The sequence below is a fragment of the Polypterus senegalus genome, chromosome 9 (assembly GCF_016835505.1).
Source record: "Polypterus senegalus isolate Bchr_013 chromosome 9, ASM1683550v1, whole genome shotgun sequence".
Taxonomy (NCBI): domain Eukaryota; kingdom Metazoa; phylum Chordata; class Cladistia; order Polypteriformes; family Polypteridae; genus Polypterus; species Polypterus senegalus.
In genome coordinates, this window is record NC_053162.1 from 116,821,060 (window position 1) to 116,837,798 (window position 16,739).

General features: G+C 38.0%; 1 protein-coding gene across 2 annotated transcripts in view; it reads left to right on the plus strand.

Moving 5' to 3' along the window:
• The window catches only part of LOC120535651 (mixed lineage kinase domain-like protein), a 104,982-nt gene extending 88,713 nt beyond the window's left edge, over positions 1–16,269 (plus strand). For both annotated transcript variants that reach the window (XM_039763606.1, XM_039763607.1), the window contains 2 exons: positions 14,669–14,809; positions 16,065–16,269. In XM_039763606.1, coding sequence (XP_039619540.1) covers positions 14,669–14,809; positions 16,065–16,117 — 194 coding nt within the window. In that variant the 3' untranslated portion in view covers positions 16,118–16,269. The remainder of the gene's footprint in view (positions 1–14,668; positions 14,810–16,064) is intronic.
• Positions 16,270–16,739: the final 470 nt, after the last annotated feature.

Sequence of the window (16,739 nt, forward strand, 5' to 3'; positions counted from 1 at the left end):
ATTTGCGGTTAACGCAGAATCATGTTACGTTATTTTTAAAATGTTTCCTTTTCTTAGCACAAGCACAGCTGAGAAGCTTTGATGCATGTACTCCATAACGCATTAAAAAAAATAACGCATTTAATCACAGTTTCAATTCCAAGCAAAGGGGAACTTTTGTCACTGCATGATTTCCTGGTACATCGACAGTACCGCCGCTCCCTATACGCAGAGTATGCAGTCTGCGCAGGGCACCAACTCCCATGGGGGCACCATCCCAGCTGCTCAAAAAAATCATTTTTATATATTATAATAATAAATTAATATTAATAATATATATATATATATATATATATATATATATATATATATATATATATATATATATATACACACACATACAAATAAACAAAAATATAAACGTATATATTGCATTTTACGGTGAACGCAGAGTAGGCTAAGCACATGTGATGACGCGCGTGCCCTCACCTCTGTTATGGCTGCCTATTTGGCCAAAAATGATGATAATTGAACAATATGCCTGCTCCTGGAAAGAGACATCAACAGTCCGACGCCGAGAAACGAAAGAAAAAAAAAGCCCAAGATGAAGCCCGGGCATGTACCCAAATCTCTGGATTGCTCAGCGCATAGCAGTGACGCTCCCTGTAACTGCTGCCTCTGCTGAGCGACGTTTTTCTAAAATGAAGCTCACCAAAATGTACTTGCGCTCATCTATGGCACAAGAGCGCATGAGTGGTCTGGCAATTGTCAGCATCAACTCTGAATTAGCAAAGGTTTTATCATATGAAGAGCTCATTTACAACTTTGCCTCAAGAAAAAGCAGAAGTGTGCCTTTGTAAATTTTGAACTTTGGAAAGCTCCAGCAGATGACAGTGTTGATTTTATTTTAGTTTATTATTGTTTATTTTATTTATTATAAATGTTTTATTTAAAGTGTAATTTTAGTTTGTATTTTTTGCTTTAGAACTACAATTGTAATTTATAAATGATGCAATTTATTTATGTATTTACTTTTCTATACTAATAAAAGGCAAAGCCCTCACTCACTCACTCACTGACTCACTGACTCATCACTAATTCTCCAACTTCCCGTGTGGGTGGAAGGCTGAAATTTGGCAGGTTCATTCCTTACAGCTTCCTTACAAAAGTTGGGCAGGTTTTATATCGAAATTCTACGCGTAATGGTCATAACTGGAAGCAGTTTTCTCCATTTACTGTAATGGAGATGAGCTTCAACGCCGTGGGGCGGAGTTTATGTGACATCATCACGCCTCCCCGTAATCACGCAGTACATAGAAAACCAGGAAGACCTCAAAAAAGCGCTCAAGAAAACATGCATTATATAATTGAGAAGGCAGCGAAACAATAAGAAGCGAGCGAGTGACATATACAACCATATTGATGAGTTCTGCTACTTCGGAAACAAAGCACGATGTAAACCTACACTTTAAATTAAGTTCATAGACAGGCTGCCGCTGGCGTTTGTAATTTAGTGCCTGCCCATATAAGGCCGTCCGTCAGCGGCAATCCAATAGCAAACTGCCACGGGTAAATATTCACGGGTGAAGGACTGTGCTTATGGAGAGGAAGATGAGATGGTCAGGGTGGTGTTTGACACAAACTCAGCGAAACTGCGAGAGAAAGTTTTAAGTGCCAGGACTAAGGTAACATTAAATACAGCCATGGACATAGCACGAGATGGCACCAGCACAGCTGGGAACCTTCGATGCATGTACACGAATGGCTCCGTGAACTGGCGCAGTGCACAGATAAAAGCAACAGTTCCAAAGAGCTGAACAAAACCGAATTACACAATTGAAAAGGCAGCAAAAATATGAAGCGTCTGATACATAAAGCATATTCATAAATCCAACTACTGCGGAAACAAAGCACAGGTTGGAAAAAGTCAATGTCCGCTAAAGGAAGACAGTGTAAAAAACCCGTGCATGCAGTGTGTCAGGTCTCAGATAAAGAAGAAGGCGAGCTGTTTATTGATGCAGTAAGAAGCGAATCGATGAATGAAACCTGTCATCTTTACAGCGATTGACAAACACGGAATGTAACTTGAACACAACACATCCTACAAATACGAACCTGATTGAAAGAAATAATGATAATCAAATCCTTGATGACAGCAACACTCAGTAACACTCACAAAACAAATACTGTATATTGACAGTCATGTTACGTTATTTTTAAAATGTTCCCTTTTCTTTTCTAGCTTTTTAACACACTACTTCTCGCTGCGATCGCGGGTATATATATATGTATATATATATATCCCGATCTACATACTCGAATAATGGATACTTTATTAGCCATCAATGATTGTTTTGGTAAAGCCATACTCAGTGTATTCATTAGATGAGCGGTAAAAAGTAAGGCGAGGGGAGGATGCAGGCTGTAGTGGCGTCAACTCTATCTGAATTGCGATCACATTTGAAAAAATATATCTTTTCAAGTTCTATTTAGTCCATATGTGTCAAACTCAAGGGCGCGGGCCACATCCGGCCGGCGTGTAATTATATCCGCCCGAGATCATTTTATATACTGTATTATTGTTATTAAAGCCGGGTATATGAAGCGCTGGTAACACAATAAACTACAGATCCCATAATGCAGCGCTTCAGCTGCCTTGCCGAACACTTACGCGTTAATCAAGTCTACCTTATGATGCTGCAAGTTATTGCGAAGCTAGCTCACACGATGCTGAAGAGAAAAGTTGATTCTGAAAATAGAGCCTTTAAAACCGATGGGAGGCTGAGTATATGTTTACTGAACCCGTGTGTCTCATTTGTGGAGCTAATGTGGCTGTAATTACAGAATTTAATCTAAGACGGCACTATGAGACAAAACATCAGGGTAACCTGAATGCAATGCAGAAGATACAGAAAGCAGAATAATTAAATAAGAATCTGACACTTCAGCGGACGTTTTACCGTGCACAATCACAAAGTGATTTCAAGTGAAGCTGCTTTTATGGGAGACACAAATGCACCAGTGCAACTTGCCCCACTTTACCTGTTGCCAAGTAATGTTAAACCAAGTCGTCACTACGGTGTTCCCAAATCGCACTTTGCTGATAAACTGGCGCACTGCACTGAGTTTGCACGGCGCTTTGGTGACTTTGAAGAACAAAAAAAATCCGTCTACATGCGGCTCGAACCTTGTGCATGTTTGGTAGCACATATCTGTGTAAGAAGCTCTTCTCAGTGATAAAGACTAACAAAACAGCACACAGGAGTCGCCTCACTGATGAGCACCTGCAATCCATCCTGAGAATCTCCACAACACAGAACCTCACACCAAACAGAAACGAACCTGTGGCCAAAAAAAGATGCCAGGCGTCCAGCTCTAAAATGACATATGAGCAAAGACAACTGAATGATTTGATTTGTTATTGCTGAAAGGAACACATTTTATTTATATTTCCAGGTTTTGTTATGCAGCATGTTCATATTTGAATTTGTATAATTTTGACAGGATATATTTTTATGGAGAGCAAAATATTATAAGTTGTTTAAGGTTTGAGTTGATTTATTCAGGAATAATATTCCTGTCTGTTTTTACCATTCCTACCAAAGATATTTCTGTCGACTAAATAAAAATTCCTTCTATTTAAAATTTAAAAAGAACTTGAACAAATACGATAGTTCATAATATCCACGCAGACTTGCGCGTACTGTAAGAGCGGGAGTTATCCGTTTTAACAAGCAGCGTATTGCACTGATACTGAAATAGCTGTGTGTGTATATATGTAGATATGTATGTATATGTATATATATGTTTATATATGTGTGTGTGTATGTATGTATATATATATATATGTATTTGTGTGTATATATGTGTGCGTGTATGTATTTATGTGTGTGTATATGTATGTGTATATATGTAATATATATATATATAATATATATATATATATATATTATATATATATATATAATATATGACAACAACACTCATCACTCACAACAGTGACCGAACAATTACATTGACAATCATGTTACGTTATTTTCAAAATGTTTCCTTTTCTTTTCATTGCTTCTTTAACACACTACTTCTCCGCTGCGAAGCGCTGGGTATTTTGCTAGTATATATATATATATATATATATATGACAGCAACACTCATCACTCACAACAGTGACAAAACAATTACATTGACAATCATGTTACGTTATTTTCAAAATGTTTCCTTTTCTTTTTCATTGCTTCTTCAACACACTACTTCTCTGCTGCGAAGCGCGGGTATTTTGCTAGTATTTGAATAAAGTTTATTTTTGGCCCCTATAGTAGGTGTTTTTTTTATTGTTTTATTTTTACTTCCGTAATATTTGGGGGAGGGGGCACAAAAGTACATTTCTTCTTAGGGCACCCATTTGGACAGCAGCGGCCCTGTACATCGATTACATTGATGCACACTGAAAAGCAAGCAAAATTAGATGCATTACAGAAAGCGGACTTTGTGGCTCTTACTGGGGATCATTGGACTTCCGTGACCGTTAGTAATTCTAATTACAAAATGTTCAATGATCACACTGTTTTAGCCTAATGTACAAAATAATTTTGGCTAAGGTTACTCAGAGTTTAAAGATTAAGTTGGTCAAATTACCTTTATGTTTCTGACTTATTTTTTTAAGAAGAAAAACTGCACTTTTTGTTGAAATTTTGGTTATTATTTAAAGACAATACCATTCTGAAAATGTACTTAAAGTACTTAAAATACCACTTTATTTTTAAGTCTGCCCAATTTTAGCCAGAGATGATATTTTTGTTTCTGTTTTGAATTGAAATGCAGTTTAAAAGCATTTTTTTTTTCAGAAATTAAAAGAGCTTTTACAATATTCATGTCCATGTCTATTATTTGATTCTGTCGCCCACTAAAACCCTTTTAAATTAAAAAAAAAAAAATTTTGTGATTTGGGGCAAATTTTCATGTGTGATTACATACGATTAATCAAGATTACAGTGGGATGCAAAAGTTTGGGCAACCTTGTTAATAGTCATTATTTTCCTGTATAAATCGTTGGTTGTTACGATAAGAATTGTCAGTTAAATATATCATATAGGAGACACACACAGTGATATTTGAGAAGTGAAATGAAGTTTATTGGATTTACAGAAAGTGTGCAATAATTGTTCAAACAAAATCAGGCAGGTGCATAAATTTGGGCACCGTTGTCATTTTATTGATTCCAAAACTTTTAGAACTAATTATTGGAACTCAAATTGGCTTGGTAAGCTCAGTGACCCCTGACCTACATACACAGGTGAATCCTATAATGAGAAAGAGTATTTAAGGGGGTCAATTGTAAGTTTCCCTCCTCCTTTAATTTTCTCTGAATAGTAGCAACATGGGGGTCACAAAACAACTCTCAATTGACCTGAAGACAAAGATTGTTTACCATCATGGTTTAGGGGAAGGATACAGAAAGCTGTCCCAGAGATTTAAGCTGTCTGTTTCCACAGTTAGGAACATATTGAGGAAATGGAAGACCACAGGCTCAGTTCAAGTTAAGGCTCGAAGTGGCAGACCAAGAAAGATTTCGGATAGACAGAAGTGACGAATGGTGAGAACAGTCAGAGTCAACCCACAGACCAGCACCAAAGACCTACAACATCATCTTGCAGCAGATGGAGTCACTGTGCATCGTTCAACCATTCGGAGCACTTTACACAAGGAGATGCTGTATGTGAGAGTGATGCAGAGGAAGCCTTTTCTCCGCCCACAGCACAAACAGAGCCGCTTGAGGTATGCTCAAGCACATTTGGACAAGCCAGCTTCATTTTGGAATAAGGTGCTGTGGACTGATGAAACTAAAATTGAGTTATTTGGGCATAACAAGGGGTGTTATGCATGGAGGAAAAAGAACACAGCATTCCAAGAAAAACACCTGCTACCTACAGTAAAATATGGTGGTGGTTCCATCATGCTGTGGGGCTGTGTGGCCAGTGCAGGGACTGGGAATCTTGTCAAAGTTGAGGGGCGCATGGATTCCACTCAGTATCAGCAGATTCTGGAGACCAATGTCCAGGAATCAGTGACAAAGCTGAAGCTGCGCGGACTGGATCTTTCAACAAGACAACGACCCGAAACACTGCTCAAAATCCACTAAGGCATTCATGCAGAGGAACAAGTACAACGTTCTGAATGGCCATCTCAGTCCCCAGACCTGAATATAATTGAAAATCTGTGGTGTGAGTTAAAGAGAGCTGTCCATGCTCGGAAGCCATCAAACCTGAATGAACTAGAGATGTTTTGTAAAGAGGAATGGTCCAAAATACCTTCAACCACAATCCAGACTCTCATTGGAACCTACAGGAAGCGTTTAGAGGCTGTAATTTCTGCAAAAGGCGGATCTACTAAATATTGATTTCATTTCTTTTTTGTGGTGCCCAAATTTATGCACCTGCCTGATTTTGTTTGAACAATTATTGCACACTTTCTGTAAATCCAATAAACTTCATTTCACTTCTCAAATATCACTGTGTGTGTCTCCTATATGATATATTTAACTGACATTTTTTATTGTAACAACCAACGATTTATACAGGAAAATGACTGTTAACAAGGTTGCCCAAACTTTTGCATCCCACTGTAATTATTACACAGCCTCTAATTTATTAGATTAATTTTTTTAATCAAATCCCACCCCTAATATATATATGTAGATATATATATGTATATATGTGTGTGTGTGTGTGTGTATATATATATATATATATATATATATATATATATATATATATATATATATATACATATGTCTATATTTGTATATGTGTGTTTATGTATATATATGTGTGTGTGTGTGTGTGTGTGTGTGTGTATATATATATATATATATATATATATATATAAACACTGCTCACAAAAATTAAAGGAACACTTTTTTATTGGGCCTGGCATGAAATCCATTAAACCTGTCTGATAATTTTCTGGTTGGTTAAGCAGCTGAGGTCATTGTTAATCACTTTCAGCTGTATTGGTGTTCATGGACTTAACGACAGGTGCACTAAAGTGGCCTCAAAACAGGACTGGTTTTACATGTGGAGGTCATTTCAAGTTTCTCCCTCTTGATCTTTTTTGGCTGGTTTTCCACTCGTGCTAGTTTTGGCTTGAGTAATTATCTCTACTGGCAGTATGAGGTGATTCCTTAACCCTACAGAAGTTGCACAGGTTGTCCAACTTCTCCAGGATGTCACATCCACACGTGCTGCAAGCAAGTAGGTTTAACGTGTCTCCCAGCACAATCTCCAGAACATGGAGGAGATTTCAGGAGACTGGCTGTTATTCTCGGAGAGCTGGACAGGGCCGTAGAAGGTCCTCAACCCATCAGCAGGACCGATACCTGCTCCTTTGTGCAAGGCGGAACAGGCTGAATGATCTCCAGAGGGCCACTGGTGTTAATGTCTCTACCCAAACAATCAGGAATAGACTTCATGAAGATGGCCTGAGGGCCCGACGTCCTGTAGTGGGCCCTGTGCTCACTGCCCAGCACCATGGAGCTCGACTGGCATTTGCTCAAGAACACCAGAATTGGCATGTCCGCCACTGGCGCCCTGTACTTTTTACAGACAAGAGCAGGTTCACCCTGAGCAGCTGTGATAGACGTGAAAGAGTCTGGAGAAGACAAGGAGAACGATATGCTGCCTGCAACGTCGTTCAACATGACAGGTTTGGTGGTGGGTCAGTGATGGTCTGGGGAGGCATATCCATGGAGGGACGCACAGAGATCTACTGCGTAGGAAATGGTGCTCTGACTGCCATAAGGTATCGAGATGAAATCCTTGAACCCATTGTCAGACCCTACGCTGGTGCAGTAGGTCCTGGTTTCCTCCTAATGCACGACAATGCCCGGCCTCATGTGGCAAGAATATGCAGGCAGTACCTGGAGGATGAAGGAATTGAAACAATTGAATGGCCTTCACGATCCCCTGACTTAAACCCAATAGAACATCTGTGGGACATTATGTTTCGGTCCATTAGGCGCCGCCAGGTTGCTCCTCAGACTGTACAACAGCTCAGGGATGCCCTCATACAGATCTGGGAGGAAATGCCACAAGACACCACCCGTCGTCTCATTAGAAGCATGCCCCAACGTTGTCAAGCATGCATACAAGCTCGTGGGGGCCACACAAGATACTGAAAAGCATTTTGAGTAGCAGAAATTAAGTTTTTGAAAAATGGACTAGCCTGCCACATCTTCATTTCACTCTGATTTTAGGGTGTCTACACAATTGAGCCCTCTGTAGGCAGAAAACTTTTATTTCCATTTAAAGACTTGGCATCCTTTTGTTCCTAAGACATTGCCCTGTCGTTATTTGTATAGATATCCAACTTCATATTGAGATCTGATGTATCTAATGTGTTTCTTTAAAGTGTTTCTTTAATTTTTGTGAGCAGTATATATATACACATGTGTGTATATGTAGATATGTATATAGATATGTAGATATGAAGATATGTATGTGTGTATATATATATATATATATATATATATATATATATATATAATGTATGTATGTGTGTGTGTATGTATATATATATGACAGCAGCAATCCAAGCTGTGAGAAAACAGTAAAAAGGAGGCGTGTCAGACGTCGGGTACATTTTGTGATGCAGCTAGATCGAAAAAAACTTTGTGACGCTGCCGCCAAATACACAAAACAATTACTTGACAATCATGTTATATTATTTTTAAAATGTTTCCTTTTCTTTTCATAACTTCTTTAACACACTATTTCTCCGCTGCTGCTGGTATATATATATATATATATATATATATATATATAAATATATATATATATATATATATATATATATATATATATATATATATATATATATATATAGATATATATATATAGATATATATATAGATATATAGATATATATATAGATATATATATAGATATATAGATATGAGAACAACACTCATATCAATGACAAAACAATTACATTAACAATCATGTTACGTTATTTTTAAAAATTTTTCCTTTTCTTTTTCGTACCTTCTTTAACACACTACTTCTCCGGCTGCGAAGCTGCGGGTATTCTGCTAGTATATATATATATATATATATATGCCAGCAACACTCATGAAAATGACAACTTCCCTTTGCACCGGAAGCACTCCGGGCGTCCCTGGTAGGTTCCTCCGCCATCTTGCAGAGTATGGCGGAAGTAATTGTCTCCAGGTTCCTCAAGGATTAAGTCGCCCCCTGGCGGAGGCCACGGGTCCAAACAATCCAGAACCCTTTTTCTCCTTTCCCGTGGTCTTCTCCTGCTCCAGGGCGGTTGCCCCCTTGTGGCCCGAAAGCTATTCTTATGACCTTCCGGTCCATTTAGGCGTCCCTGCCGGTCAGAACTCCAGTCGTCTGTGACAATATATATATATATAGATATATATATATATATATATGACAGCAACACTCATAACAGTGACAAAACAATTACATTGACAATCATGTTACGTTATTTTTAAAATGTTTCCTTTTCTTTTTCATTAATTCTTTAACACACTACTTCTCCGCTGCACTGAGTATTTTGTTAGTTTCTTATAAAAGTCCTCCTTATTTTCCATCCATCCATTTTCCAACCCGTTGAATCCAAACACAGGGTCACGGGGGTCTCCTGGAGCCAAACCCAGCCAACACAGGGCGCAAGGCAGGAACCAATCCCGGGCAGGGCGCCAACCCACTGCAGGACACATACACCCACACACCAAGCACACATTAGGGACAATCTAGAATCACTAATCCACCTAACCTGCATGTCTTTGGACTGTGGGAGGAAATTGGAGTACCCAGAGGAAACCCATGCAGACACAGGGAGAACATGCAAACTCCACACAGGGAGGACCCAGGAAGCGAACCCGGGTCTCCTAACTGCGAGGCAGCAGCGTTACCACTGCGCCACCGTGCCACCCTCCTTATTTTCCTTTAGTTTTCAAAGTCTTAGTCTTCCATTCTGGTAGTCAGTCAGAAAAAAAAATAAAAGTAAACATACCGCTGCAGTGCACTTGACATTTTGATATTGCAAACTTATTGGCGCCTCTGCATAGAAGAACAGCAACAATGTGCACCTGTTGGGCTCACATCCACCCCCTTCAGGGCGGCACGGTACTGTCTGCCTCACCTTGTGCCTTTTCACTACGGTTTTATGTCTGATTAGCAAGACTAAATATGCCACACACATTCATTAAATATATTAGCCAGACTGTGGAAAGTCAGGGTGTATAATAAACGTGTCTGCAAACACTATATTGGTGACATACAGAGAGACAGCAACAGGCACGCGTCAATTGCATGCATCACCCCAATGTGTGAGGGAGAGCGCAGTCTGAGGTGAGGTGAAACTCGTCGCTGCCTCATTTCTCCCCTGTATTTGAACATTAAAAGTGCCAATTTAGCAATTTTGACTCTAAAAGTGATCAAAGCTATTGGAATCATACAGAAAACAAATTTATACCACAGATCAGTGGACAAATTATTAGTTTTTTTTTTTTACTTTTCATGATGAAAGGTGAGACTGCATGTCCCTGTATGAAGTGCATTCCTGGTGCCAGAGAAGTGCTGGACTTTCACGAAGTACTGATTGAGCTGGTCCTGCACTGAAACTCCGAGACTCTTTTCTTCTTCTCGCATGCTACATTTGCTTTCATTATCATCTATGCTGTAATTAAAGCACTTCCAAATGTTACTTTTTCGCTTTCTATCTGCAACATTGTCAACCAGAAGTGCTTACTGCTTCAACCCTCTGAACCAAATGTGCTTAACAAACAAACAACGGTCTTTTACGGAAGTTGTGCCACGTGACTATAGTAAGCCCAAGACAAGATCACCGCATAGTGAACAGCGCAATGTCACTGTACGCTCGGGGCAACCCACAAACAATCCCTCTGCACGACTGAACCAGATTGAACGAAAATGCTATTGCTGGTTTTTTTGTTTTGACTCAGTTTCCGTTCTCATTTTAGTCCATTCACATATCACTAATTTTTATTTTTACTTAGTTTTAGTTTTTCTGTTTGCCTTAATTTTAGTTCTCATTCTTGTAAAACGAAAAACAATATTTTTAGTTCTAATTCTCATTTTCATTATGAAAATACCACTGGTCCAATCTGTTCTAAAAGGAGTCTAAATGACCCTCTCCTACACCAAGATTTAAGCCACATCTTTGAAGTTTTACTCTCCTCAATCTTACTTGGACTAGTGCACGGGACAGGCAGAACTTCAGGGACAACCACCTTGTCAGTTTTGCTTCTTAGCTTGGCACCTAACTCTTTAAATTTTAATTACAAAACTGACAGCCTTCCCTAATGTATATCATTTGTTCCAACATGGACAATAATAATGAAATAAATCCCCACTTTGGCTAAGAGCCCATCTACCCTTCCAGGGAGGACTCTGTATTACATTTTAAATCTGTGTCCAGCAAAGAGGTACTAGATTCGCCTATGAATATTGATGCAGAGCATGTGGAAATGTACTTGAACATACCAACATGTAAGCAGCCAAGCACAGGCTGTGGAGAACGTGAATAAGTCACTAACCTTACTGATGGTGGCAATAATCTTTCTCATTTAGGGCCTGTTCACACCCAAGAGTTTTTCTCGCGTTTTAGCACTAGACCGGAACACTTCTAAACCACTAGAAATGTTTTTTCTCATTATTTTCAATGACACTGTTCGCACCTAGAAGTAATTGTTTTTACAGCAGGTGGGTTAGAAAATTCCTGTAGACAGCAGTTTTTGAGTGTTTTCAGCCATACACTTGTTCCATTGAAATCATTGGTAATTTTTATAAAACACTGCAGGGGAAAAAGAGCATTTTTAAAGTGTTTTTACATGAAGCAGCTTATTAAAGCTGGAAAAAAAATGTTAGTGATGTTGTGCATGTGAATGATTCAGTCATCTTGTGACAGCTTTTTACAGAAAGTCAAATGCACACATATGTGGTAAACCGTCTGCCAGGCATTACCACTTTAAAGGAAAAAGGTCTAAGAATAGTGTAAAGAAAATTTACATGCAGAAAAAAAGAAAAACACTGTTTTAAACCGTCACAATGTGAGGGTACATTTGCGCAAGGATTTTGGCATCAATAGGTTTGTGAAGGTGGGCGCTGGCAATGGATTGGGCGCATATCCACTTCAGGCCTGTTGGACACCGCATGTCTGCCTGTCAAAAAGGAAAGCATCTACATAGCTACCTGCCATCATCAAAATAAGAAGTGCAGAGTGTTTAGTTTGTTAGGCATGCATGCATTAGTTTTGACAAGGGGATCCCAAGAGAAACTCCTGAGGAAAATGTCACTTTCTAAATGTCACTTGTCCAAGGGAAGCATGACATAGATGCACTTGTGACCGTTTGCATGCATGCAAGGTCACCAGCCTGTTTAATACACGCCTTTCAGGGGTTGAGCGCAACGGCGTCAGCAGTTAGGGCCAGTTTATACTTCACGCTCAGAACACGTATGTGCATGCATCATGGCTGCCGCATATTCCCAGCATTCATTTGACGTGTCCTCCGAGCACATCCTCAGAAATGAACATGACGTGTGTGCGAGTTGCAGTACCTGCAGAAAATAGGTGGGCACAATGTGTTCAAGTTGGAATGTGACATCAGAGTCTCTGTTTACTATCAACATGTGACAGCAAGCCGCTTTGTAGATCCTACAGAAGCATTGTGCATGCTTCGTTGTTTGAAGAAGGGTTTGACGTGATGAAGCAAAATGCTGACATACAAATGTATTCGTGGGGATTTTGTTCCCCATCATAATGACACAATGCATTTTAAAGGTGTCACATACCATCTTCTGTGCCATCTTTTTTTGCCAATTCACAACAGCATCAGAATGTACGGCAGCATATTTAAGCCACAGAGAAAAAAATTAGGGACACAGTGAAAAGGTCTGTATTTTGATTAAAGTGGAAATTTCAGCTTTAATCTTGAAATATTCACTTTAATCTTGTAGTTTATTTTGTCATTAAAATAGACCGTTGTAAACGTCATCTTAAAACCAACCCAGTTGTTAATCGCTAAGTGCTTCTGGGGCTTCCTCCTGCACTGGCAGCAACAGCAGGTAGCAATTGCCATACAGAACACATTAAATTTATGATATTTCAGCTCTCTGCACGTTTAGAATCCTTAGATTTATACTTGATATCATTTTATGATGAAATGCATTAAAGTATGTATATAACATTTTACAGAAAAATAGTTAACTTCATTTAAATAATTAATACTGTTAATAATTTACACTTGTAGGGGTGACACGGTGGCAGAGCCATAGCGCTGCTGCCTTGCAGTAGGGAGTCACATCCCTGGAGTTCCATGCCTGGAGTTTGCATGTCTTGTGTCTGTGTCTCCTTGTCTGATGTCTCAAGTCTTGCCCCTGTCAATCCCAAACTATAAGAAACCCAGAGTGTAGTCTAGTTCCAACCTTGCCACTACACAGGGTGTAACAACATACCTTCCAATAAAATGAGTAGAATTCAACAAAAGTACAGGTATACATTTAAATTTGATCAGGTTAAAGTTTAGTACAGATGTTTTTAAAATATATAGTCACAGTGGTATTCCAGAGCTGGTATTCATGCTTTACAGTGCCAACTGTATGGGATTTGCATGTTTTGCCCATGCATTTTCTGAATTGATCAGTGTTGATGTGTGTTTAACTGAGTATGATTACCTATTTTAAAACTGAATACTGGAAATGTGTTAGTAATACTTTTCATTTAAGAAAATATGTTTACTGCTTTGTGAAGTGAATAATATACAACCCCTTTTTGTTTCCCCATACCTACGGACATATTGATATCCATGTGTAATCCTGGAGTTTTTCAGGATGCTGTCTTCTTCTTAGAGAGTCCAGAATTGTCCTCTTGACTTTTGACCTTTGCTGAAGAACCCAATATGTGCAATCACAATGCTGATAATACCTCCTCTTCAGTACTTTGATCACCATGTCACAGGAGACATTCTGAAAAAGCAATGATCACTTAAAACACATCAACACCTCACAGCCTACAAAATGGAAATGATTTTGATACCACACCACCAAGTGGTCCATAAAAACATCAAGAACAAAAAAAAGGATAGAAAGAAATAGTAAAGGTGGGTCACAATGACATTCACAATTAAAATTTAACACACAATAAAGGGTTCCTGCGGTGGGCTGGCGCCCTGCCCGGGATTTATTCCTGCTTTGCGCCCTGTGTTGGCTGGGATTGGCTCTAGCAGACCCCCGTGACCCTGTGTTAGGATATAGCAGGTTGGACAATGACTGACTGACTTACACAATAAAGGGCAGTTATATGATCTTTAAAGCAATATATTGAGCTGCACTAGCAGCCCTTTAAATAGTGAGAGATATAGTAAGGGGGTCTTTAAATTATGATTTCAAGGCTGACCCCAATGAAGTATTCTTTATTTTGGAAGGTATATTACTGTAATCTTTATTTGACAAGGAAAATGTAAATATTGTGTTCATGCTTATTGTACATCTAAGAATATAGGCAATAATGAGTTCTGCAAACTAAAATGAAGAAGAGCCATTTATGACTTGATACATTATACAGTAGGAAGGTTTGAAATAAGATAATGTAGAGACTCAAGAAATTTAATTCTTAATTAGAATCCTTCCCATTATTTTACCTTTAGGATGCTCAAAAGAAAAGATCTTTGAAAAAGTGTGTATTGAGAAATATGTTGAACCCCTTCCAGATGACTGTCCTCGTGATCTATCTGTCTTGATCAATCAATGCAGGGATTTTGACCCTTTGCTTAGGCCAACTGCTGGAGGTATAGTATATGAGAATTACCTGTTTGTGTGCCTTTTGTTCATGTTTTACCTTTGTTTGATTCCACTTTGTGCTACAAGTTTTTTATAGAAGGACCATGTTAATGTAGCTTATCCTGAATCACCATTTTTTAGCGCTGAGCAACAAACTATTACACAGCAGGTGAAACATAAGTTAAAGTATTAGGGACTACTGACATAACACATAGTATCACTCTCACCTAATATTCCTGAACCACCAGTTGTGATAGTTGGTTTAATGAGACAGTAATTTCTCATAGCTTGTTATGAAGGGAAAAACACGAAACATGTTTATAGTAAACTAAATAGTGTCTTTTTATTTTATTTCTACAGTATTATCATACAGTATATACTTTAAGTCTTTGTACTTTAGACTGTATCTTGTTGCCTTGAAGTATATTTAGGTGTGCTGTGTGAAATACTTGATCTTTAATTTTGATTGATTTTTAGATACCTGAAATGATGGGCAGTAGTTATTTATTGTTTTATAGTGTGGCAAGGATGAAAAGCACACTTTCTCATAGGCTCTAGACAAAAAATAGAATGAAGAAGCATACAGAAACTTCCACTTATTTTCTAGATATTAAGAAACAGTAAAAATTCTAAATTATACTTTAATAAGTATTTTTTTTATCAAATACTATACCAGTCAAAGTTTGGAAACATCCAGAAATTTTAATGTTTTTGATAGAGATACATTATTTTTGTAAAGATACAATTAAATTGATTTATAAATACTGTCAAGACATTACTAGTATTGCTAATGGCAATAACTGCTTGAAATGACTAACTTTTAATTTATTATTCACATGTGCAGCAAAGCCCCATTTTCAGCAGCCATTCATTCAGTGTCCTATTGGTAAACTCCCTTAGTGGATCCTTAATTAGTCATTTTTAAATGCTAATTGGTTATTAGGGAAACCTTTATAATTACAATATAGCACTGCTAAATCCCTGTTATTTTGTTCACTTGGGTTCCAAGGTACTGGCATTCCACAAGTTCAGTTCTAGGTATAAAATTTCCAAAATAAAACAGCCTTCTCAAGAAACATGTCAGTCTTTTGGTTTTTGTGCAGAATATTACATATATTAGAGGAGTATATTTTAATTAAGGACCACATATAACTTCTTATTTATTAATGCAACTTTCTTGTAATTTATATAGCATTAAATTGAATAAGGTATCTAGGATAATTTTGTATTTATTAATTATTTTTATTTTTCTGTTTTATGCAGCACTGGTTGATAAATTGCTGAAGGTAACAAAAACTTTAGAAGAAGAAGACTAATGATGTTGAGAGTATTATTCCTCCAGTTTGACCAAACTTTGTAACATTGTTTGATCTGCACGGTAACATGACAGAAGCTACATCTTATAAATATGACACATCATTACTTTCTAATTTCTTTTTAATAAATATACCTAATTTGTTGGGCTGCATCTTGGTTTGCTTGTCCTTACTTTTAAGTTATATATAAGGTAGACCAAATATACAATTTTAGTGTCTCTTTAAATAATGACGTTAAAATTCCATCATGAACATGACTAGCACATACAGTATCTATTAAATACTGTATTAAAATACAATATATCACACGTCAAAACATAATGATGAACATGAAAGAACTGTCATCGCTGAGAAATTGGTCAGAACCACGTCTCATATTTCAAATCCTCATATGGAGTAGCTAGCCATGAACCAACCCTGGACCACCAAAAGTCAGTAAGTGACAACTTGTCCAGCTGAGCTAAAGGGAATTCCACCTGCCCAAATGAGCAAGAAGACTTCAACTGCAGTTGTGATGGTATAATATTATACAGTGGCAGGTTCTGTATTCCTGTCTGTCTCTCTCTATTCCACCTTACTGCAAATACAACCACTGTGTAGTATTAATACACTTCTTCACTTG